Here is a 25,823-nt window from a genome sequence, read left to right on the forward strand (position 1 = left end):
CCTGATGAATTGAAAAATACCCCCTAAAAATAAATAGAAATTTAGTAGCACTGGAGTGGTCGGATTTATACCTACTTCGTCAAGAAAGAAGAAAAATAACAGCCAGAAAGTTCGAAGACTTACAATTTGCTAATTAAGCGTAAATAGCGTTATTTACAACTTTGGGGACCAAAGAGACTCCAACTAAAATGTTCAGGCAAAAATTTTAGTAGAATATTTTTATCCTTAAATGTCGTTTTTTAAAAAACTTTGTTTTGGTTTTCTCGACAAAAAGGTCAAATTGATCTTTAAAAAGAGGTGGTAAAGGGTTAAGATCTTCCACAAAAATTGTCCCCATAAACTTCCACATTATAACTCTGACAGTAAGAAATCACTCACACATTAACTTACACCTTTTTTCAGTATAATGCACGCTTTGACCAAAGAATTAAAACTTTGACCCACTATAAAAAAAATAAGACCAGCTGGACTATAAGCTTATTCTATAAAAATGATCTGCTCAACATGCCCTTTTAGAATTATATTCTGCTCCAATCAAAACGTCTTAATTTGTTGTAATTTACTTTTACGAACATGGAAAACAAAGAAAAATACCAAAAAAATTGCGTTTACAGAATTTCAAAATGTTTACGCAAAAATCAGTTTTATTGTTTTTTTGCGTAACATGTTAAGCCAGCGATATAAGTTATTAAAAACAAAAACTACGTTCAAAAGATACGCCACCTATTGTAAATCCCGAACTTTTAAGTCATACACCCAAAATATTTATTTAAGTCGACTTAATGTAAATAGATCAGATATCATTAATGTATGGATTGCTTTCGTTGATTTTCTGTCCAAATATAATTTGCTTAAATGTTTTAAAAAAAAATCTTGTTAATTCTATAAAACTGAAAATAAAAGGTACGGAATAAAATATTTGTTATTTACCTGACGAAATATTAGAAGAATCGCAATTAATAATCAAAATATTAACTTAGATTAAAGTGGAGTTGAATGTGATGGAGAATGTGATTTTGAAACGGTCGTCGAAAGTGATATTGAGGATGACATTTATAATGATTACATTGAAATATATGAAGGTCATGATCTTAAAATATATGTATGTATTTGATGTTATTAACCGCGTACGTAAGTGTTGCAAAATATTTAATAAATCGAATGATAAACACAATATTGCAAACTAACGTTTTGTTGCAAGAAAAGCATGGAGTTCGTCTTATACATGATTTTGAAAATCGTTGAACATCTTTGTCTAACATGGTAATAAACTTTTTGCGTATTTGAAAATGCGTCAATCATGCACTACCTGACTTCAAATTAGCCACCTTCACTGACAATGATATCAAACTTTGGACAGATTCCCTTTATTGTGTAATTCCCCAAAACCACTTTATTAAGCAAAGATTTGGCAACGAGCTTGATGTATACTACAATTTGTTATAAATAATTTAGAAATAGTGAATAATTAATTTACTAAAGAATTATTTACTCAATTTAAAATCTGAATTAATGAACGACATAAAAAAGTTCTTAATATGAATTCAGGATCATGTCCACTAGTCCACTAGCTCAATTTTTTTAATGCATATCTCCAAAACGGAAACTACAGGGTTTGCTAGTCAATTGTTTTGTAGATTGTTCGGGAGTTAATCTGATCAGAATATTTCTGTTGAAAATTTAATTATGGACTTTGTTTTCGAATGTTTTTTAACATTATCAATACTTCAATTCTTAACTTTGACTCTATTTCTTGTTTTTCTTTAACAATAAAATATTAAAAAACCGATATAAAAACTTCATCGAATAATTCGAATACCTTAGTATATACCGATTCACCTGCACAAAAAGTGTAGTTTTATTTTATTATTTTCTTAATAAATAGATCTATCAAGTAAATATAATGACGAGCCGTTACCTAGTTTTTGAGATGTTGTATCTGAAAACAGACCAAATTACATAAAAATGGTCTCTTTTTGAAAACTGAAATCAGTCAACTTTGAACTAAATTGAAACTGATTGGAATAAGAGAAGCATATTTGAAATCGTTGGAAAATTTCCTGTAAAATAGGTTTATTCAATATTTTTTGGGGGCACAAGAAATTTTTTATTTTTGCAACCTCAGTTGTTATACGGCGCACCTGTGCAACGTAACGTAAATAATATGTATACATATACATATATCATATATCAACTAATTATTAATTAATTTTGCTTATTTTCATATTTATTTAAAATCTGTGTCAAAATATCTTAAATCGACTTAAAGTAAATAAATGAATGACATCATTTATGGATTGATTTCGCTTATTTGTCAGCAATATATGGATTGATTTCGTTGATTTTCCCTATATTAATTTTATTCTATATCTCAAAACATCTTAAATCAACAAAATGTACAATAAATAGATCACATATCATTTCATTTATGAATTGATTTCCTTGATTTTTGATCTAAATATAAATATCTCAAATGTTTAAAAAAAATCTTGTTAATTCTATAAAAATCCCACTTATTTTGATTTTGACAATTCTGTTAATTTTCAATTTTAAATGTTACTCTGTTACCAGCAACACACAATAATGTGCAAAAGGATTAAACAAAATTGATGCGAAATGATTGGTTAATTTGACCTTATTCCAGTTAAAATCTGATTTGGTACATTTACATGAATTAAAAACTGAAACCAAAAACAAACAAAGAAAAAAAAAATTAAAAAAACAATTCAGTTCATGCTCATTTTTCCTATTACTTTTAATTAAAACTTAAAAATATAGACATATGTACATAAACTCATATCTTAGGGCGGCACCAATTGTATATAACAAAAAAAATTGTTCATCTTCCAAAATAAAAAGGAAAATTTAGTATATTTTAAAAAAGCTATTATTCAATATTGTTAAGGCGCTTTTTGAAAATGTACAACTTTTTTCATAATTATGGAAGTAAAACAATTGAATGTGACTAATAAGTGAACATTGTTCAATTGTAAAAGGATATTTAAAGGATATATAGTAATAGAAGTGTCAAGTATAAAAGAACTAATTAGAATTTGTCAAAATAGTTTTTATATGTTAATCTTAGTTAGCACTAATGAACATTTTTCGAATGACCCCCTAATATGTATCCATACTCTGTTTATAAAAAAAAATATCAGTATTAAAAGTATGTTGTGGCCATGATAATGGTTTCATTGTCTGTTAATAATGATATAAGGGGTATTCCGTAAAAATGTAACATCAAATTGATATTAAAATCTACTGCATAAATACTTTACTATAAAGACTTAAAAAACAAATTGTAATTAATATAAATATTATTAAATATTAAAAAAGTCCTGGAAAATAAGCAACATGTTTTTCTCCATAGAATGCCTCTGTAACCTTATTAAGGTTGTCGCCAAATAATCAGCTCCTGTGCTGCTCTAGGTTTTGTTTTCATATTTTTAATTACAGCATTTTTTCGTTAATCACCCAAATATGGTAGCTCTGGTTGTCACATATATATACACATTCATATGTATACATTATTCGAGCCCTAACCTCGAAAATAACTTAAGTGCAAACATTAGAGGAACAGATTTTTTTGTAATTTTTTGATCATAAAAGATACTTGTTATACCTGTAACATGTTATCAGATTATGAAAACGATCCTTAACAAATCGATTTGCAATAAAAAACTAAAATTCGATTAAATTCTTGGTTAAGATATTTTCGCTGTTATGGCTGGATATGTATGTAGTTGCTTTGTGAATTATTAATATCCTGGTTAGTTTCACATACATGCGCTCCATTACACTCAAACAACAGAACATTCGCAAACATTAAAACCACAATCATTATTATTTTTCGTTTTTCTTTTTTTTTTTGTTGTGTTTTTTTTTTGTTCTTCTTTCACTTTTCATTTGCTTTGCATTTTTCACATAAATATTTGCTGATTTTAATTTAAAATTGCAAAATATTTACAAAATATTTTTAAATAATTTAATAAAATGCATTTAATTGCAAAAAATGTATGTTGAATTTTTTTTGTTAAAGAGAAAATTTGTTTGTTGAAATTCACTTATTTATTAGCTTTCTGTTTAATTAATTGTTGTAGGATTTATTTTGAAACTTACCGTATTTTTGGGAGGTGGTATACATGTTATGGACAAAGCATCTGGATTACCATAAACATTTAGTTTTTGCAAATAACCCTGTTTGTTGAAAAATTAAGAAATAAAATTTGTAAATAAAGAACTTAAAAAATGGTAAATATGAAAAACCAAACCGTTTGATAGAGGCTCTTTAGAATTGAAACAAAAAGTAAACTTTTTACTTACTTTTCAAATTTCGACTTTTTAAAATTTTTCATTAGTCTACTTTTCGATTTTATTTATGAATTATTTATTTTTTTATTTTATCCAATTGTAATGTGAAAATATATATTTTTGCTTGATTTATTGACGAGAAAAATGTAATTTTTTTAAATTTTTAGTTTCCGCTTTGCTATTTCTGGGACAAAATTCTTAGAAATTGCATATGTGTGGAAAATCACACATCAGGGTAAGCAATGTGAATTTTTAAATATCGCGTTACCAAAAAGTATAACAATCGGCTTCTATAACCATGGTGTTTTGCTATTCCTAGTGCAAAATTTTTAGAATTTGCATATGTGTGGAAATCCACACACCAGGGTAAGCAATGTGAAACAATAGTGTTATAGAACCCTGGTGTTTTGCTACTCCTAGTGCAAAATTCTTAAAAAGTTCATATGTGTGGAATACCACACACCAGGGTAAGCAATGTGAATTTTTAAATACCACGATACCAAAAAGTATAATAATTGTGTTATATAGAACTCTGATGTTTTGCTATTCTTATTGCAAAATTCTAAGAAATTTAATATGTGTGGAAAACCACACGCACACCAAGGTAAGCAATGTGAATTTTTAAATATCGCGTTACCAAAAAGTATAACAATCGGCTTATATAACCATGGTGTTTTGCTATTCCTAGTGCAAAATTCTTAGAATTTGCATATGTGTGGAAATCCACACACCAGGGTAAGCAATGTGAATTTTTAAATATCGAGTTAAATATCACTATAGAACTCTGGTGTTTTGCTATTACAAGTACAAAATCATAGAAATTGCATATGTGTGGAAAACCACACACTAGGGTAAGCAATGAGAATTTTTAAATTACAATACCAAAAAGTAGAATAATCGTGTTGTAGAACTCTGATGTTTTGCTATTCCTATTGCAAAATTCTAAGAAATTGAATATGTGTGGAAAACCACACACCAGGGTAAGCAATGGTAATATTTAAATACCGCGTTACCAAATAGTTGTTATAGAACTCTGATGTTTTGCTATTTATTAGAAATTGCATATGTGTGGAAAACCACACACCAGGATAAGTAATGCAAATTTGTAATCAATTTTTGAATCATTTAATGCATTTTCTGTGCTAAATTGATGCTCCAGGAAACATAAAGAAATTTCATGAACAAATTTATTTAAAAATGTATACAAATTATAAATTTTGTGTGGTTTCCCACACAATAGTAACATGAATGTTAATTTCATCTACTTTTTTTAATTATTTGAATGTTTTTTTGTTTATTAATATCTATTTAAGTTGTGTTCATTAAATGGTTTTATTCACACCAATTTGCTACTTTGAGCCACTTGTAATTGTAATATTATTTATTTTTCCAAAATCTACACAAACAGAAAACATTGTGTAAATAAAGAATAATAAATAATTTATATTTACTTTTCTGAAATATCTAAAATAATATAAAATACAAAGTTTTATGAAAAAGAGTTTAATTAAAGACTAACATACATAAAATTATATTTTCTAGGAATCCTAAACAACATGGAAAGACAAATATTTCATATAAACTTAAATATTTGTTTAAGTGAAAATACTTATTATTGTTTTAGTTACTTTACATGTACTTCAATATGTCATATACATAGATATACTTAATGGTAATAGTTAAAGTTACTTTTAAGGAGGTTAAGTCATAAAATAAATTACAATAAAAACGCTATTTTGGGAAAAGCTCAACTTAATTTCATATTCAGCAAAAAGAAAACAAATATAAAATATTTATTTAAACGAATTAATTTAATTCCTCTATAAATTTCTCTGCAAATTACAGTTCACTATGAACTCCACACAAAAATGTTTGATTTTATTTCTATTTTTTTTTTATTTTTAATCATTACAATTTCTCATTTTTACCTCATTCAACAGCACAACAAAACTGTCAACAAAAATTAAATAAATGACAATGTTTTCTCACTAAACTGCAGCTAGTGAAGGAGTGTGAGATAGAGAGTGGGGGAGTGAGTACTGTTGTTTGTACATGAATACTGATGATGGTAGCAAAATCTTGCAACTAATAGAAAATAAATTTTAATGGAAGCCAAGTCGAATTGAATTAAGCTACTATGTGGAAATTGCAAGCTTTCTTAAAATTTTAATAAAATGAATCTTAGTTCTATTGAAAAAGTTGAAAAGAATCTGAACAGAAACTTTCGTTACTAATTAATGCTTTAAAATGGCAACGTAATTGTTCTGCACAATTAATACTTTTGTTTATTGCAACTCATTATTTAAACCTGATGCATTGGAGGGAAATTCCAACATTCACGCTTACAAATAAGTCCCTTTAATTCATTTGAATTCACCAAAATGACTAGTTGTAAAACCTCATTGATCGTGGGCATAAAATATTCGTATTTAAATGAGAATCATATTGATACATTGTAAAAAAGCTGTGTATTCATAATCTAATATAACCACAACTGTTATTACCAAACTATTTCCAAGTAATGAAGTTGGTAAGCACTATAAATGACAACATGTCAAAAGTAGGAACTTACTGTCATACACTTCGAAATTATTGAAATTATTAAGGATTTTTGAAATGTTACCAATCTTTTGATAAACTTAAGTTATCTTTTAACTATTGTATGGCTACATATTTTTGGAGTGTGCATACAGGAAAAAACTCATCAACAACCTTGTCATTTACACTGTAAGGTTGTTTTTCATCATGTTTTTATCAGAAACTATAAGTTGAAAGGAGAACAATTAATAAGTCAACAAAACTGTTACGAAATATTAAATTATGAGAATATATTAAATAAACAGTCTTGATAACTATAATAGATAAATAGCATATACCGGCTTGATTATTATAAAATTTTACACAATGAGAGGAATAAATACTGTTCCTACAGCAAAATAATATTACATATGTGTTGAAAACAACACAACGGGGTAAGCAATGTCACTTTTTAAATATTTTTGAATAAATTAATGTGTTTTCTGTGCTGAATTGATGTCAAGGTATGGTTGTGTGGTTTCTCACACAAGGGTGAGTTGAATGTTAAGCTATAAAATTTCTATTAATTTTAATAAATTTGTATACAAATTGATGTTTAAACCCAAAAAATTTAAAAACTAAAAACATTAACTAGTTATATGTCATCATGTTGTGTGGAAAACCACACAAAGGGGTAAGCAACGTCTCTTTTTAAATATTTTTTGAATAAATTAATGCATTTTCTGTGCTGAATTGAATTGGTTTTTCACACAAGGGCGAGTGGAATGTTAATCTATAAAATCTCCATTCATTTTAATAAATTTGTAACAAATTAATGTTCAAACCAGCCACGTCCTTATGAATACACAAAACTGAAAACATCAACTTACATATAAGTCATCATGTTGTGTTGAAAACCACACAAGGGGGTAAGCAACGCCACCTTTTAAATATTTTTGAATAAATTAATGCGTTTTCTGTGCTGAATTGATGTCAAGGTATGGTTATGGTTATGGTTTACGTGGTAGTTCACTACGTGCGAACAATCAAGTAGAGTCGAAGGGACCCCGTTTTGATGAGACCACACCACTCGTCAGATGTAATGACGATTACATAGCAATGTAACTAAAGTGTGCTTACTAGACCCAACCTGTAGCCGTGAGATATCTCAGAAGGTCATTGAGTTTAAACCCGGCTACCTCACTAAGGTTGGTCAATGTATAGTTGCCCATGAATTTATGTCTCTTGACACTCAGAGCTGGGCATTCGCAGAGGAGGTGGAAAATCGTTTCCTCTTTTTCCCTATCCTTACAACTGCGACAATGGTCGTTAAAAGGGAGTCCCAGGCGATTTGCGTGCTTGCCTAACGCCCAGTGTCCCGTTAATACTGCCAGCAACCTTGATATATTCTTCCTATTCCTGGTTATCAGTTGCATAGTGCGTTTCTCATTAAAAGATGGCCACATCAACTTGGCTACCCTACATGTGTCTAAATTGCGCCATCTATTCTCAGCCCTTGTAAGAAAAAGTCTGAGGATGATACCTTTAATAGTCCCCAGTGGAATTGCTACTGAGACCGCATTGGAGATATCTAAGGCAGATCCCATTCTGGCTAGTTCGTCTGCCTGTTCATTACCGTAGTGGTCCCTGTGCGCAGGTACCCAAACCAAAGTAATGTCAGATAGACGACCTAGCCTTGACAGAGAATTCCTACATTGCCTAACTAGTGAAGATGAAATTGTATAGGCATTCAGTGAGAGAAGTGCCGCCTGACTGTCGACAAAAATACCTATATTGCCGCGGGTATTATGATCATGTAGTGTATTGCAAGCTGCCATGATTGCAAAAATCTCCGCCTGGAAGACACTACACTCATTCGGAAGACGATACGAAATGCCTATCTCAGGTTCGTCACAGAAGACGCCAGAACCAACACCACAGCTCATTTTAGAACCATCTGTATATATCCTAGTGTCATATTCGCGCACAAGATTACCCCTACCCCACTCACTCCTGGAGGGAATAAAGACCTTGAATACCCTATCAAAATCTGTGTATGGAGTAATATAGTCAGATGGTTGGAGAACGATCGGAGGCAACTGGCCCAAAATCCCCGCGTGGCCATATGTTCTCGATCTCCACCAACCAGATGCTTGAAGCCTCGCTGCGCTACAGGCAGAGGTGGCCATTATGTGAAGGTCTATTGGCACAAGGTGCAATATAGTGTTCAGTGCCTCTGAAGGACTAGTTCTTAGTGCGCCGGTTATACCAATACAGGCTGATCTCTGGACTTTGTATAGTTGGTCTACGACATACTTCCTTTTAGTTGCAGTCCACCATACAAGAGATCCGTAAGTAAGAATTGGACGTACTATAGCCGTATACATCCATTTAACTATGTTGGGACTAAGTCCCCATTTTCTACCAAACATCTTGCGACAGGTGTAATAGGCCACCGTAGCCCTTTTTACCCTATGTTGAGTATTTAGCTTCCATGACAATTTAGAGTCCAGTATAATACCTAGATATTTCGCATTATTTGAAAGGGGGATTTCGCAGTTTTTCAACCGTGGAAGTTTGAAGCTTGGAATCTTGGTCTTCGTCGTGAAAAGTACAAGTTCTGTTTTGCTTGGGTTCACTCCGAGACCACTAACGGTGGCCCAGTTGTCGAGCAACCCTAAAGCAGTGGACATAATATCACTGATCACGTCCGGAAACAGACCTGATACGAGTATCACCACATCGTCCGCATAAGCGACAACTTTTATCCCTTTTCTGTCTAGATCAATGAGAATCGAGTTAATAACGATAAGCCACAGTAGTGGAGAGATTACCCCACCCTGAGGAGTGCCTCTATCCACTTGCTTGGACTTAACGCTATTACCAAGATTTGCTGTGACTATTCTTGATTTCAACATGGTAACTAGCCAGTTATTGATATATTCTTCAACATCTAGGCTAGCAAGAGCTTGCTGAATAGCAAGAGTAGTTACATTATTGAAAGCACCCTCTATATCTAGAAAGGCTGCCATTGTATATTGTTTAAATTCGAGAGATCTCTCTATAACTCTTACAACCTCATGCAGAGCTGTCTCTGTAGAGCGACCCTTAAGGTAGGCATGCTGACTATTAGAGAGCCATGTTGTACCCTCTAGACGATGCCTAATGTGAGCGTCAATGAGTCTTTCCAACGTTTTAAGCTGGAAAGATGAAAGACTAATTGGACGAAAGTCCTTCGCCTTCTCATGACTTCTTTTGCCAATTTTTGGAATGAAAACGACCTTGACTCTCCTCCAATTAGTCGGAACATGGTTGAGGGAGAGACAGAGCGTAAAAATTCTATGAAGCCAGGGAATGATATGCCTTTTTGCGCTTTGTAGCATCTTTGGCAAAATACCATCTGGCCCAGGTGACTTGAATGGTGCGAAACTGTCAATCGCCCATGATATCCTGTCATAGGAGATGATGTTACTATCGATATTGGATGGAGCCCTACCTTCATTCCCAATAACCGTAGCAACATCCTTGCAGCCCGGGAAGTGAGTATTCAATAGGATGTCAAGTGACTCTGCTGAGGATTCGGACCAGGAGTCATCCATCCTTTTGATATAGGTAGGATTGGATTGCCCCTTGGCTAGAATTCTGCTTAGTCTTGCAGAGTCTTTTGTGTTATCTATAGATTCACAAAAGCATCGCCATGAGTTTCTTTTTGCGACTGCTATAGCTTTTTTGTAAGTTTTCAATAGATCACGATAGGGTTGCCATGATTTACTATTATAGCTAATGTTAAAGGCCCTACGAGTTTCCCTACGTAGTTTAGATAGCTCCGAATTCCACCATGGAGGGAAGCTTTTCTTAGCCTTAGTGACTGGACAGGAAACTTCTTTTTCGGTCGCCAGAGCCATAAGAAGATGGTCTTTAACCACCTCATTGAAAGGCCGTCTGGCGGAAGTAGTCGTGGTGGATGTAGGTCCCGGAGCGGCTTTTTTTTCGGCAACCTTTCTCCGTTTAGGCGATTTTTCTCCCTCTGCCTGAGAGCGATTTCGCTTGGACCTCTCTGTTTCATCGGCTGCTGCCTTTGAAGTGCTGGGTACGGCATCCAAAAACTTTTGGTACTCGTCTACCACAGCCTGGTATTTGGCGCGATCTTCCTCATCACGCTCATGGGGAGCACCGCTGGCAGCATTCTTGTCAATCTTGTCAAGAATAAATCGCGCCTTGGTGTATCGGGATTTGAGGATGTCTTTCTGACTCTTCCTCTTTTTTCTTTTCTTCTTCAATTGGTCGCCTGCCTTGGCATCCGATTGAAGAGAAGCATTTGTCAAGTTTTTGGAGGGCAGTAGAGTGCTGTGACGGTCACCCACGCTGCCTGACATTTCGACCAAGGTCTCTTGGCTAGAGGCCAATAGGTCGTCTTCTGATGAAGAACCGAGATCATCAGTATTCATCAGGGGTTTGTTGTTGTTGTTTTTTTCTTTGTAGTTAGATGGTTTCATTTTTGGTCCCACGAGTAGGCACGTAAGGGGATGGACCATCCATGCAGTGACGGCGTACATGGACTAGACAGAAGTGATTACAACCGGCCCGTGTCATAAGCACCGGAGGGGAGCTGTTAGCGACTAATCTTCTTTAACCACTAATTAGCCATTCAGGTTCTCGGCACTGCTACCAACCACGTTAACCTTACAAGTGGGGGAAAAAGGAAAGAAGGAGAGAAAGAGGAAAGAACAGAGAGAGGAAAGAACAGTTTTGGTCCGCGGGTTGTAGCACAGGAAAGAGAAAGAAAGTGCTATCACTAGACGACCATTTGTTGTAATAACACATCGCCTGTGATAGCATATTCATAACACCAATTATATCATACTGTGACCATATGTCATAAAAAGTGTCACAGTATTATGATAGTTGGCTATCGCAAACCGTTCTACAGACCTAGCTATGTCAAGAAGTTTAGACCATTTAGAAAAAGTGTCTAAAAATATTGACAACGCTCGAGCATTTGACAGGGCTAGTGACCTGTTGTAGAAAACAGTATCACTAGACTAGGCAATTGCTCCCCCTATCCGCCACCTGGGACGCGTCCGATGGGAGACTGATAACTCCACACGGATTTATCAGTCTCCCATGGTTGTGTGGTATGGTTGTGTGGTTTCCCACACAAGGGTGAGTTGCATGCTAAGCTATAAAATCTCAATTAATTTTAATAAATTTATATACAAATTAATGTTAAAATCAAAAATATTTAAAAACTGAAAACAATAACTGGTTAGATGTTATCATGTTGTGTGGAAAACCACACAAGAAGGTAAGCAACGTCACTTTTTAAATATTTTTGAATAAATTAATGAGTTTTCTGTGCTGAATTAAACTCAAGGTATGATTGTGTGGTTTCCCACACAAGGGAGAGCTGAGTGTTAAGTATAAAGTCTCCATTAATTTTAATAGATTTGGTTACAAATTAATTTTCAAACCAGCCACGTCTTTATGAATACACAAAACTGAAAACATTAACTAGTTATATGTCATCATGTAGTTGTTGTTATACTCTACACAAAAACTCGACATACATACACCACTACCACTGCTACTTTTTTGAAAACAGTGCAATTTCTAAAGGAAGTTTTGCAATATTAATTCTCTATTTTTTTACACTAAATATTATAGTTGTTCTTGTTAAATTCTACAGTAGCTACACACACATAAACAAAAAATCCAGCTACTCATCATCATGCAGTTTGATAAATGTTCCTAATGAAATTCTATGCACACAAAAACAACACCAAAAATATTCGAAAAATGTTGTTTGCTGTTTGTTGGTTGGTTCGTATGCAGCAGTGCAGTGCAGTACAGTTCAGTCGCTCACTCACCATGCACTCATTTTGAAAGAATGACAGCATGTAATTTCTATTTTTTCTTTTCATTTTTATATTTTAGTAGTTAAAAAAGAATTCCCGTATTACCAGCAATTTTAAATAAAATTTGTAGTAAAAAAAAAAAATAATAGTTGGGGCAAACAAAAATAAAAAAAGACAACAACTTTGATTATTTTTTTTATGTTGTTGATAAATAATCGTTTTCTTTGTCATAAATTGTTTATAACATAATCATCACACACTATGTGACAGGCAAAATATTATCAAAGTTCTATGGTATTTTTTTTTTGTTCTCTTTTTATATTCATGTGCATTAAAATATGTAGTGAAAATTTTTATGGCAGTAAAAAAAAAATATAAAGAAAAAAAAAATTCTATTAATTTTTTAATGAAAATGTGGTGATTTATGAACAGTAAATGTTTATGTTTGTTTTATTAACCATTTATTTCCATTAGACAGTGATTTGATGGAAATCACGGTATATGCATGTATGTTGTAAAAGTAATTAATTGGAAATATGAATGCTTTTACAAAAATAATTATTTTATGTTTTCGTTAAAGAATAAAACAGATTTTAAAACAATGAAGGTAATAAATTACCTTTTTTATAATAGTTTTATCGTATTTACCTAATTTTTCTTCGTTCATGTCAATTAAAAGTGATAAATACTTCAAAAATTTACAAAAAATAGCTGTCACTATGTTTATTAAGTAAAGCCTGAGTTTGCGTATACTTATTATTAATACGCTAATAAATTAATATTATGTATACGTACATAAGTTGGTATGTAAGTTTAGAATTGTGTTTTTTAAGTTTTGAATTTTGCTTAAGCGAAGGTCTTTAACTTAACTTAAAATTAGCAATAACTATAGGTCTTAATATTGAACAGTTTTACTGAAATATGGGCAATTCCATATCATCGTACGTGACATTTCTACGACTACAGAGTGGAATAGATTTTTCAAAAATTAGAGTATCTGAAAAATAATTTTAAAAAAATAATACGAACTTTCGAAACATTGTTGCCCAAAATATCGAGGGAAATAAGGGTATATCGGCCGTGATATAAAACGGAAGTAATTTTAAGGTACATGTAGAAATCTTTGATTGATTTTATAATAAATAAAATTTAATATCGTACGTGACATACCGTACGTGACAGGTTTTTCTCTTGTAGTAAAACCATATATAGTCCGTAAATATACATATGTATTCAAAAGCTAAAAAAATAGATTGAAAATTTATATTCGGTTTCAATTAGCAATTTGATAATATTAACAAAACAATGCTAATTGGAAGCTTAGTTTCCGCCTCAATTTTAGCCTAAAACATACCAATTGAATTAAAATATTAAATACTAATTATTATTTTTGCCCTTAAAATGTTGTAATAAGCTAAATACTTTCACATAGTAACATTTTAGTGTTTTCTCCTATTCAAATCATCATGAAAAAAAGTTTCAAGGTTTTTGTTTTTTAAGCCGTAGTTGTCATTCTCGTGGAATTGCTCATATGTCACATTATTTTTTATACTCTAAGTTGTAGTTAAATAAAAACACAATATTTATTTTGGTTAAAATTTCAGTTAATATTTTTCAAAATCATGACCTATATTTAGGCTAACTTTAAGTTAAACTTTTATTATAAATGGTTTAAAATTTTTATATCACCATGAGCGGCAAAGGTATATATAAGTTTGTCATTCATTCCGTTTGTAATTTCTACATTTTTGATTTGCGATCCCACAAAGTATATATATTCTGGATCGCTTTAGATAACCGATTCGATATAGCCTACCGATTAATTTTTGCCGGTTAACTGTTCAAATAATTTAAAATTTACGATTTTCAAATAACAAATAAACCGATTAATTTATGTCAATTAACCGATTAACCGATTTTTTTTGCACTTTATTTAGAAATATAGGTTTAACACACAAATTTTATTTCTTAACTCTTTTGAAGTATAGTACTTAAAGTAAAACTAAGGAAATTGGAAATGACCTTTTTTCTAGAATGTTCTAAGATGAACTTTGATCTAATGAGTAGGAGGACGACATGGTAATTGATGAAACTGATGCTATTACTGAAACGAGTCCTTTATCAGAACTTATCGAAACTATTAAAATATTCAAAACCTAAAAAAAATCTAAAAATAACTCCAATGGTATGATAGAGGATTTTATATGCTTAGAAAAAAATAAAAAAAAAACTGAGAAATTTAATATTTTTTATCATGCCTTACTTTCGATTTCTACAACATCTTCAATCAGTTAGAGAGTTTTTTCAAGTCAAGTTTTACTGAAACTAAAAAAAAAGTTTAAAAGGAAAGCATTTAAATTATATTATTTTTTTAAAAGATTATTTCAGAAGATCGCCCTAAAATCCTAAAAAGAACTCACATGTGAATATATTTATTTACTGTTTTGTCGAATTGTTATCTTTTGTTTGTTTTTCATGTTTTGTTCTTTTTATTAACAAAATACTTATATAAGTAGACAAAATTTTTGTGTTTCTTTTCATTAATCGATTAATCGATTAATTTAAAACTAATTGATTATTAACCGATTAAATCTAAACCCCGATTAATTAGTTGCTCGATTAACCGATTAAACCAGAAAACCGATTAATTGAATACCCTAATATAGCCATAACCGTCTGTCCCATTGTCCGCCTGTGTATTGAAACCAATTTTTCGTATCCCCCAAATAACTTACAGACATGGTTCACCCATCAATATATAAACTATATTCGGTTGCTATTTAAAATCGAGATATAATGAAAAACCCAGGACAACCTCGATTTTTGAGATATTCTTGATTTATATATAGATTACTAAGTCATTAATGTAGAAAATATGGATATATCGAGCCCTTAGTGCCAAATTATCGTAAGAGACATTTTCTATTTTTTTTTTTTTTAATGCAAACATTAAAATTTTATGGACCGACTGCTGTTTTAGCGTTCTCAGAATATCAAAATTGTTAATAACTTCAAAATTATAGGAGGTAAGATTTTATCTTAAGTCAATGTTTACATTTTACAGTAAACGAATTTTATCGTAAGCGACACATAGTGGTATAGAAAAAGAAGAAAGAAATAAATATGTAACTTCTAAATAGTTAGATTGGTTTGTATGAAATTTAGCATGCGCAAAGAAGAAGTGCTTTCGAGTTTAAGTTCTGAATGTGGACCTCATGTGCCCACCAGGGGCCCGACCAAGGGTCCTCAAAGTAGGACACCTCTGGTATGTTACATTTTTAAAACGATCCTATTTCTTCGTTTGTGTTCCGATTTCAAAAAAATTACACTTATAAAATTACCTCTTATAGCTTAGGAGATATTCGCATTTGAAAATTAAATTTTCAATATTTTTACCCAGCCTACTCCAGTTTTTTTATAACAGCGTATCCAAATATTTTCCGATTTTCTCCAGTTTTTCTTCATTGGACTAACAACGTATGTATGTATCAAATAGAATAAAGAACTGCTTAAAAATAATGACTAAGTCCAAAGTTAAATGCATTTGAATTTAAAAAATTTGTTTGTCATAAAATTTTTTTCACTAATAAATTTAAAAAACAAAAAAATTTTAAAAATTGTTATTTTTTGTCTAAAATTTTAAAAATTTTATGTAGTAAAATTTAAAAAAAAAATTTTTGTAAAGAAAATTATTTTACAATAAAATGTCTTTACCTTAAAATATTTCAAATTTTTATTTTAATGTATAATTTTGTGAAGCGTATATAAGATTCGGTACAGCCTAGTTTCTTATAAACGCATTTAATATTTTCTATTCTCTTCACTTGTTACTATAAACTATCTTGCTTCCACACCTTTTTGTAAAACTCAACCATTTAAGTTTATTTGTTTTAACAACCAACAACGTCCTAGCTAACTGATGAAAAGAACGATTAAATCATTTGCAATTCCCTAACAATTTAATACAAATGTCAGCATCAAAAACAAATTGAAACATAGACAAAGAAACCATACAACTTCAGCTGTAGTCAAGCAGCCAACCATCATTTAATACTCAAAAACATTTGTTCTAGCTAAATAAAGACACATAGATGGGACAAGTTGTATAGTGTTTGTAAAACTGGTCTAAGTCAAAGACTAAATGTTTTTGAAATTTTACAAAAACTTTTATTTGAATAATTTTTTTATCACATACTTATAGAAGAATTCTGATCTATGCTTCAAACTAGTACAAAATTTGAATCGATACTTTGCCTCAATTTTGACTTAGATCATATTCGTAAGCCGTGGCACATTTGTCCACAAAATATTTGCATCTGTATGTGTTGATAATGAAAGTTGTCATGTCATTCTTGTGGTTGAGTTTCATTCTTGTACAACTCATTTTTATTTTTAGTTTCATTTGTATTTTAAACGAGTTTTTATTATTTTCATTTTCTGCACATTGTTGGTCAGTTTAGACATATTGTAGGAATAAACTTCTGTTGGACTATTATTATTGGAAAACTGTTTTAAAAGTGTATTATATACAACAAAACATCATATATACATACTTACAAACATAAGTATTAGGGTAGCTTATATTTAGCACTTTCAATGCTCACAAAGTCGCATAAAAATTTGAGCTAAATCGGATAACGTTTAGAGGTTGCACATTTTATTTGTGTTCAAAAAAAAAAATAAAAAATTAAATGTTGAAAAAAAAATCCAATTAAAAATAGTTTTTATATTTTTTTATAGATGTGTAAATGTTAAACATAAAAATTTTTTAAATTTATTTTAATTGTTTTCTCATGGTGACCGCTTTGAAATTGGGGTTTTTTAAAAAAAATTCTAATCAAACTTTTACTTGCACATTAAAAGTCGGTGAAGTCCGACCATATAATATACTAAACTGAGCAAAAACATTTTAAAATTTCAATAATTTATTTTCTTGCGTGATTCTTACGAATAATTATTCGAACAATTTAAAAATGGCCATTTTCGAATAACGAATAATTCGAACAATTTCATGTAGAAAAATCGAATAAAACAACAAAACTTCATTCTTCAATAATTTAAAAAAAAAAATTAAATTATTCGAATAATTCGATTAATTTAAAACGTGTGATCGAATTATTCGAACAAGTTAAAATCTCTTATTCGAATTATTCGTTTTATTCGAACAAGAGAACCTCCCTAATATATCTGTAATATTAAAATTATGTGTATCATATAACATTCATAAAAATTATTGAATAAATGTCACATATTTTGCAATATTATTTCTATGCATGTGTTTGTCCATATCCCTGCCTGCAATTGCAAATTATATTTTCGATACATACACTGAAATGTGTCTACTTCGTTACGAAGAAATGTTATTCAGTTAATAAAACAAATTGTACAATAACAAATAACATTGGTGCGGAACACCAAAACATGTATTTGTATGTTGTATCACATCGAGCCCTTAGCGCCAAATTATCGTAAGCGACATTTTCTAATTTTTTTTTATTACAAAAATTAAAATTTTATGGACCGACTTCAAAATTAAAGGGTGTAAGATTTTATCGTAAGTTAATGTTTACATTTTACAGTAAACGAATTTTATCGTAAGCGACACATAGTGGTATAGAAAAAAAGAGGGAATTAAATCTGTAACTTCTAAATACTTAGATTGGTTTGAATGAAATTTCACATGCGCAAAGAAGAAGTGTTTGCTGAGTTTAACTTCTGAACGTGGACCGCATGGGCCCACCAGGGGCGCGACCAAGGGTCCTCAAAGTAGGACACCTTGGGTATGTTACATTTTTAAAACGATCATATTTCTTCGTTTGTGTTCTGATTTCAAAAAAAGCACACATACAAAATCTTTTCACCGAGCGCTACAAAAGACCTAGTCGCAGCTATTAATTATCTCTTATAGCTTAGGAGATATTCGCATTTGAAAATTAAATTTTCAACATTTTTACCCAACCTACTCCAGTTTTTTGATGACAACGTATACAAATATTTTCCGATTTTCTCCAGTTTTACTTCATTGAACTAATAACATATGTATTTGTAAAATAGAAAAAGAACTGTTTAAAAATAATGACTAAGTCCAAAGTTATATGCATTTGAATTTAAAAAAATGTAAAAAGCCGATTTTTCGCATATTTTTTAGGAAAAAAAGAACATTTTTTCTTTTTAAGTTATAGCAAAAAATTTCTAAGAGGATGTATAAGGAATTTATACTTTCTGAAAGCTAGGTTTTCATAAAATATTCTTAATGAAAAAAAAAATTATAAAAATTTAATTTACCGAGGGGACCAGGTCCATTAAAAAACACCTACTTTTTATATAAAATTAAACTTTAGGGCAAAAATTCTCAAATCGCATATTCGATGTCAAAATATAGTAACCGATTTTAAAAAGCCCAATATGCTTTTAATTATTTTTTAAATGTTTGCCGATAACTACGACCCTGGTATAGATATTATAGCCAAAAAACTAAAAATTTCCATTTTTGGGATTTTTCAACACTTTTTTGGGAATTGCGGGATTGCTGATAATAAATTTCAAAATTCGTTTTTATTTTTCCATTTTGAATAGAAAATTTTATATAACTGTGAAATTACATTAAAAACTATTCATAAATAACAATTTTATTTCATTTCGAAAATTTTTGTCTATGCAAAAATTCAATAAAAAACATTTTTTGCCATATTTTTCAATAAAGTATTAAATGAATTTTTAATTGTCAAAAGTTGTAAATATTTTTGATTCTATGTATAAATTTCAAAATAATCGAAAAAACCTTCTACTGAAAAATTTGTATTTTGTCGCTTACGATAATTTGGCGCTAAGGGCTCGATATGGTCGGGCATGACCCACTATCGATATAATATTCGATGATTAGCAACTTGATGATAAGTTTGGGAGACTTTTTAGATATAAATTGTTTGTAGGGATATGTTTTATATAATGTTAGTGTGTGTGTGAAAACTTTTTGTTTGCTTGTGTGTAGATTTTATTTGCATTATTGTATTTACAATATTTCAATAACCTTTCAATGATGCTTTGTAAGGAATTGTGGTTATTTTTTTTAAGTTTTTTTTTTAATTGTTTGAAAAAGGTTTTAAAGCAGGGATTTTAAATATGCCAACATATGGCATTAACCACATGATTAACATATAAAATATTTTGTCTTGGAATTTGGTATTCTAACAGATTTTTAATTTTGAGGATTTTTTGTTAAATGAAATATTCAATTAAATAGATTTTAAAGACATACATATGTTTAAGCATTGATTTTTAGTTTATAAAAATGCTTTAAGGCTAATGTTATTAAATAAATGTTAATTTTTGATTTAACATTTACTTAAAGTTTTGTTATGCCACAAAATATACAATATATGTTTCGGATTTTTCTTTATAATATTAAATTTGTTTGTTTTTATTTAGTTCCTTAGATTTTAGTCAAGGCCATTTATAACTAGAAAAGAATCCTGGCTTACAAGAGATACTTTAAAGCATTGATTATTATTTAATCTTATATTTTATGATCAAAATATTTCTACTTGTTGACTTCTTTGCAAACTATTGCAGCAGAAACACAAACAATTGTACTAACAATGGCAACACAACACATGGCCTAGAACAATAGCAGCAACAGCAAGTTAAGGAAATAACAAATAACAAACTTGAAAAAAGTGTATTCTTGTTGTTAAACAAAAGTAAAATGGGGAAGGCAAATAAGTAAAAGTACCAAAAAATATTGTATTGTATAATAAAAAACAAATTCACACTACAAAATTCTAATTTAGCCCTTTATATAACAACGTACACACTCTGTTAGTCTATTTACGTACTTGTACTTTTAGTTATAGTTGTTCATTGCAACATTGTTAGTTTATCGTTTGGCCCTAGAGACATTTTATAACTATTGCCAAACAATTTTAGTCCACTTAAAACAAAAAGAGCCTAAAGGCCTAAATGACTACCAAAACAACAGTTTTTTTTTATTATTATTATTGTTACACAAAACCAGAAAAGAAAGACTTTTTGTTAGAGAATTACACTAGGAAAAAGAAAACACATTTAGGTATAACAAATAGAAACCAATATTTTTAATTTTGACTACAAAAAAAAACTTATGTGTGGAAAACAACACATGAGGATAAACAATGTTAATTTTTTTTAGGATAAGTATTAAAATATTTAAAATTTTATTTTATCATCTTGTTTGTTTCTTTAAGTGTATTAGGATTTTTCATTATTTACTTTTCATTTCATTATTTGCTTTATTTTTGTTTTTTCTTGCATGCTTCTTGTCTTGGCCTTGTTTTCGAAAAGTTTCTGTTAACAATAGAGATAAAAAACAAAACAAGCAACAATTTCGTGCGACAAACACAATAACAACAACAACAATATCATCAGTATTGTATTGTTAAGGTGTTACGGCCAAAATTGTATTCTTTTGTATTGTTGCTGTATTTTAAAATATTTAAAACCTTCAAAACAAATCCTTCTTTAAAGATGTTGTTGCTGGCAAAACACAAAAAGTTTTCCATTTTCTGCTTACAGTCAGATTAAAGTTTACTACGAAAACAATTTGCCTGCTTTCTTCTTGATTTAATTTTTCTACAGACTAAAAACTATAAGTTGTCATCATATGGTGCAGGGGATGTTTTCTGTTAGTTGATAAATGGAATTTTAAATAAAATTTTAAAAACTTTTTTCGACCCACCCCTTTTTTATATATTTTTAGGAGAGTAAAATGTAAGATAATTAAGTTTTATTGTATTAAAAAACGTTGGAAGTATTTTCTTAATCATTTATTGTTTAGCTGGTGATTCAATTGAGCTTGTAATTTAATAATTTTCTCCGAATTGGTTTAAACTATTTAAGATTTAAATTATGCTGACGTGGGCATAGCCAAAAAGCATTCGAGTTTAGGTTATTAAAAATAGTCCTTCAAATGTTCTAAGAGCGACGCTATGGGGGCTCAAATTAGGGTACCTTCAACCTTTGTTAAATTTGTAAACACGTGCGATCTTTTGTTTCACATCCGATTTCAAAGATTTTTATATTTTTGGTCTTGATTTCTTATAATTTCCGAGTTAGATGCATTTCAAAATTTTGCCGTAACTTGGTTCGCTTTTTTAAAAATGTAGGTCGTACTTTAGGACAGAATGGATTCGAATTTTGTTTTTGTTAGTTAGACAACTAAATTGCTAATAATATACAAAAGATTTCAGAGCAGCCAAAAACAAATGATTTTCAATTTAAAAATTAAAAAAAAGTAGATTTTTGCTGTGGTTTTGGACAAAAACGTGACTTAACTATTTTTTTTATTAAAATAAAACTTTCTTTAAGAACATATCGAGCCCTTAGCGTCAAATTATCGTAAGCGACAAACACAAATTTTACAGGAGAAGGTTTTTTTGATTATTTTGAAATTTATACATAAAATTAAAAATGATGCGATATAATATAATTTCGTTCAAGCTATTTGTCTATTTTTCAAAAATATTTATAACTTTTGACAGTTAAAAATTCATGGAATACTTTATTGAAAAATATGACAAAACGGCTTTTTATTGATTTTTTTGCATAGATACAAATTTTTCGAATAGAAAGTAAATTTTTATTTATGAATAGTTTCTAATAATATTTCACAGTTATGTAGATTTTTCTATTTAAAATGGCAAAATAAAAACGAATTTTGAAATTTATTATCAGCAATCCCGCAATTCGCAAAAATGTGTTGAAAAATTGCAAAAATGGGAATTTTTAGTTTTTTGGCTATAATATCCATAACTGGGTCGAGGTTACCGGAACCCTTTACAAAATAATTACAAACATATTGGGCCATATTTTGATATCGAATATGCGATTTAAGATTTTTTGCCATAAAGTTAAATTTTATAAAAAAAAAATTGGTGTTTTTTGAATGGACCTGGTCCCCTCGGTAAGTAAAATTTTTATTGTTTTTTTCATTTAAAATATTTTATGAAAACATAGCTTTCAGAAAGTATAAATTCCTTATACATCCTCTTAGAAATTTTTTGCGATAACTTAAAAAGAAAAAATGTTCTTTTTCCCAAAAAATTAGCGAAAAATCGGTTTTTTAAATTCAAATGCATATAACTTTGGACTTAGTCATTATTTTTAAATACTTCTTTTTCTATTTTACAAAAACATATGTTGTTAGTCCAATGAAGGAAAACTGGAGAAAATCGGAAAATATTTGTATACGATGTTATCAAAAAACTGGAGTAGGTTGGGTAAAAATGTTGAAAATTTAATTTTCAAATGCGTATTTCTCCTAAGCTATTAGAGATAATTGATAGCTACTTTTGTAGCGCTCGATGAAAAGATTTTATATGTGTACTTTTTTTGAAATCAGAACACAAACGAAGAAATACGATCGTTTTAAAAATGTAACATACCCGAGTTGTCCTACTTTGAGGACCCTTGGTCGCTCCCTGGTGGGCCCATGAGGTCCACGTTTAAAACTTAAACTCAGCAACACTTCTTCTTTGCGCATGTGAAATTTCATTCAAACCAATCTAAGTATTTAGAAGTTACAGATTTATTTCGCGACATGTCGCTTACGATAAAATTCGTTTACTGTAAAATGTAAACATTAACTTACGATAAAATCTTACCCCCTATAATTTTAAAGTTATTAACAATTTTGATATTCTGAGAACGCAAAAACATCAGTCGGTCCACCAAATTTTAATTTTTGTAATAAAAAAAAAAATTAGAAAATGTCGCTTCCGATAATTTGGCGCTAAGGGCTCGATATAACAGTTTTATGTTTCTATCAGAGAACATTCTGGTATAAAAAACTGTCCCATTTTATGACTATGTCGCCCCTACTATCTTCGGAATTTGAGCTATTTTTTTATCAAAGTTTCGAATTTGGGCCACATGTTCTAAAATCCCAAAGCTGGGATTAAAGAACCGAAAGCAGATTTAGAAACCTTGATATGTTTCCTATTTATTACCAATGTATTTTCCCAGTTCCGATGGAGCCTATGAGAAAACTTGTAAAAAATACCATTTTGGAATTTTCTCTCAAATTTTTAGGAATTGCGGTATTCGCTTTGACGTTTTTGATAGTTTATTATTGAGAATGACAAATTTAAAAAACGTTGAAAATTTCATTGAGTTTTGTTAATAAATAAAGATTTTCTTACATATTACATATTAATTGATTTCCTAAAACTAAAATTTGTATCAAAATTTTAATAGGATTGCCAATATTAGGAACAATTTGATTCACATTTATTCCGAACTAATTATTTTTGTTTAGATACGTTTATTTTTGGTCTTCCAAGTCAATTCAAGTCAATATCTCAATTAGATTCAAAAAATATGGCACATTAAAACTCCGTCCTTCAAAAATATTGAATTTTTTCATGACGCGTATTTAAAAATTGTACACATCGAAGACACCCTACTTTGAACCCCCATAGCAACGCCCCAGGAGCATTTGTAGGGTCCATTTTAATATTTTAAACTCAAATTCTCCTTGTCAAATTAATTTCCAAAAAAGTTTGATTCTGCCCCACTGAGCCATGGAGGAAAATCTTAAAATTGTTTTATCTGATAGAACGATAGCAATCCAAATGAGGTCCAATCCCATTTGTTACCATGACCAGTAAGGTAACAAGTCAATCGATAGAATACATGAATAATATGTTTTTATATCATAACAGAAATCCTTTATATTAAAATCTGCTTATAACAACTGCATGCTACTTAAGATACCTTTCAAATAAGCTATAAATATACCTCATTTATATGCCTCTTATGTTACGAACAGTTACCAGCTTGTTAAATTCACCCACATATTTTATGTTTTATATAGTTGAGAAAACTTTTCATTGACAAAATATGTATTGGAAAGTATTTTATTACCTCATAGGTGTCACTGGTTTTATGACAATCGTAAAAAAATTAAACACTATTTCAATATGAGCTGCTGCTGTCATAATAATAGTGGGTTGTAGTAGTAGTAATTCATAATTTATGACTTATAACTCATAAAAGAATAAAATCAAATAAAATGACACAAGTTTTTATAACCCCGAATACATAAAATGTAGTAAAAAAGAAAGATAACTATAAAACATCTGTATTGTTATCCAGTCTATTATAGTTCTACTAAGTATGACCTTTTTGTTGTTTGTATTAAATTTATTAAATTAAAGATCATTGCCATCATCATGATTATCATCATTACTGCTATTATGATTATTATTAACAGCATAAATATCATAATTTTATTACAAGTTATTTGTCAACATTCAATACAGATAAATTTACTACTTTGTCTTGCGTTCAATCTAAATCAATACAGAGAACATGCTTTGATAGATTTCAGCCAATTTGCGGAGAATTTGATTTCGTTTTACGTGTGTTTTTTTTTCATTCTCATCTGCTCGGCTTGTGACTAAACGAAAATATGTAGAAGAAAAATGAGTTTGAAAAATTTAGGCGGCAATAAAGAATTCAGAGTTGAGCTACCAAAGCAAAGATGTCCAGTATTTTCCATACAATTGTTTTGTTTAAAGTCCCTTAGCCTAATTGAGAGGCAAAATTGAGTTCTAATTATTTTCTGTGCTAAACTATTCCCTCAACTCTGCAATACCTACTATAGAGTGTCCACACACCCAACACAAAAATTACCCATGACATACCAAAATGAAATGAGAAATTCTATAAAAAGAAAATTATTTTACGGTCTCACGTACATTTATGATGCGTTTAAGGAGGGTTGGGTCACCAAATACACCGTATCGAAAAAAAGGCAAAATAAATGAAAATAAATATATAAAAAAAGCACAAGAAAAATGTTGGTCATAAAACTTATGAATGATTTTTCTATAGAGCTTTTTGGCATGTTGGTTAAACAAACATGGGCTAGAAAATAAAAAAGGGAAGAAATGACAATTTATGCCGAAATCGTCATTCAGTTCTTTGTTGTTTTTTTGTCCTATTATGATCTTAAGGCCAACAAAAAATGTACATAAAAGCGTTGAAGGGTGTATGACAAAAAAAAATGAGAGACAACATAATAATAAATCATCCCTTTTTTAAAAGGAAAGCGGTTGAGGGGGTTTCTGAACTAACTAGAAAGCATTAACTTTTAATAAATTT

At 30.1% G+C, this 25,823-nt stretch overlaps 1 protein-coding gene across 1 annotated transcript in view; it reads right to left on the bottom strand.

Annotated features, from left to right (window-relative positions):
• The window catches only part of Mp (Multiplexin), a 754,200-nt gene that overhangs the window by 380,587 nt on the left and 347,790 nt on the right, over positions 1-25,823 (bottom strand). Inside the window, exon 4 of the mRNA XM_065503879.1 lies at positions 4,120-4,197. Coding sequence (XP_065359951.1) covers positions 4,120-4,197 — 78 coding nt within the window. The remainder of the gene's footprint in view (positions 1-4,119; positions 4,198-25,823) is intronic.

Source organism: Calliphora vicina, chromosome 3 (assembly GCF_958450345.1).
Source record: "Calliphora vicina chromosome 3, idCalVici1.1, whole genome shotgun sequence".
Lineage (NCBI taxonomy): Eukaryota > Metazoa > Arthropoda > Insecta > Diptera > Calliphoridae > Calliphora > Calliphora vicina.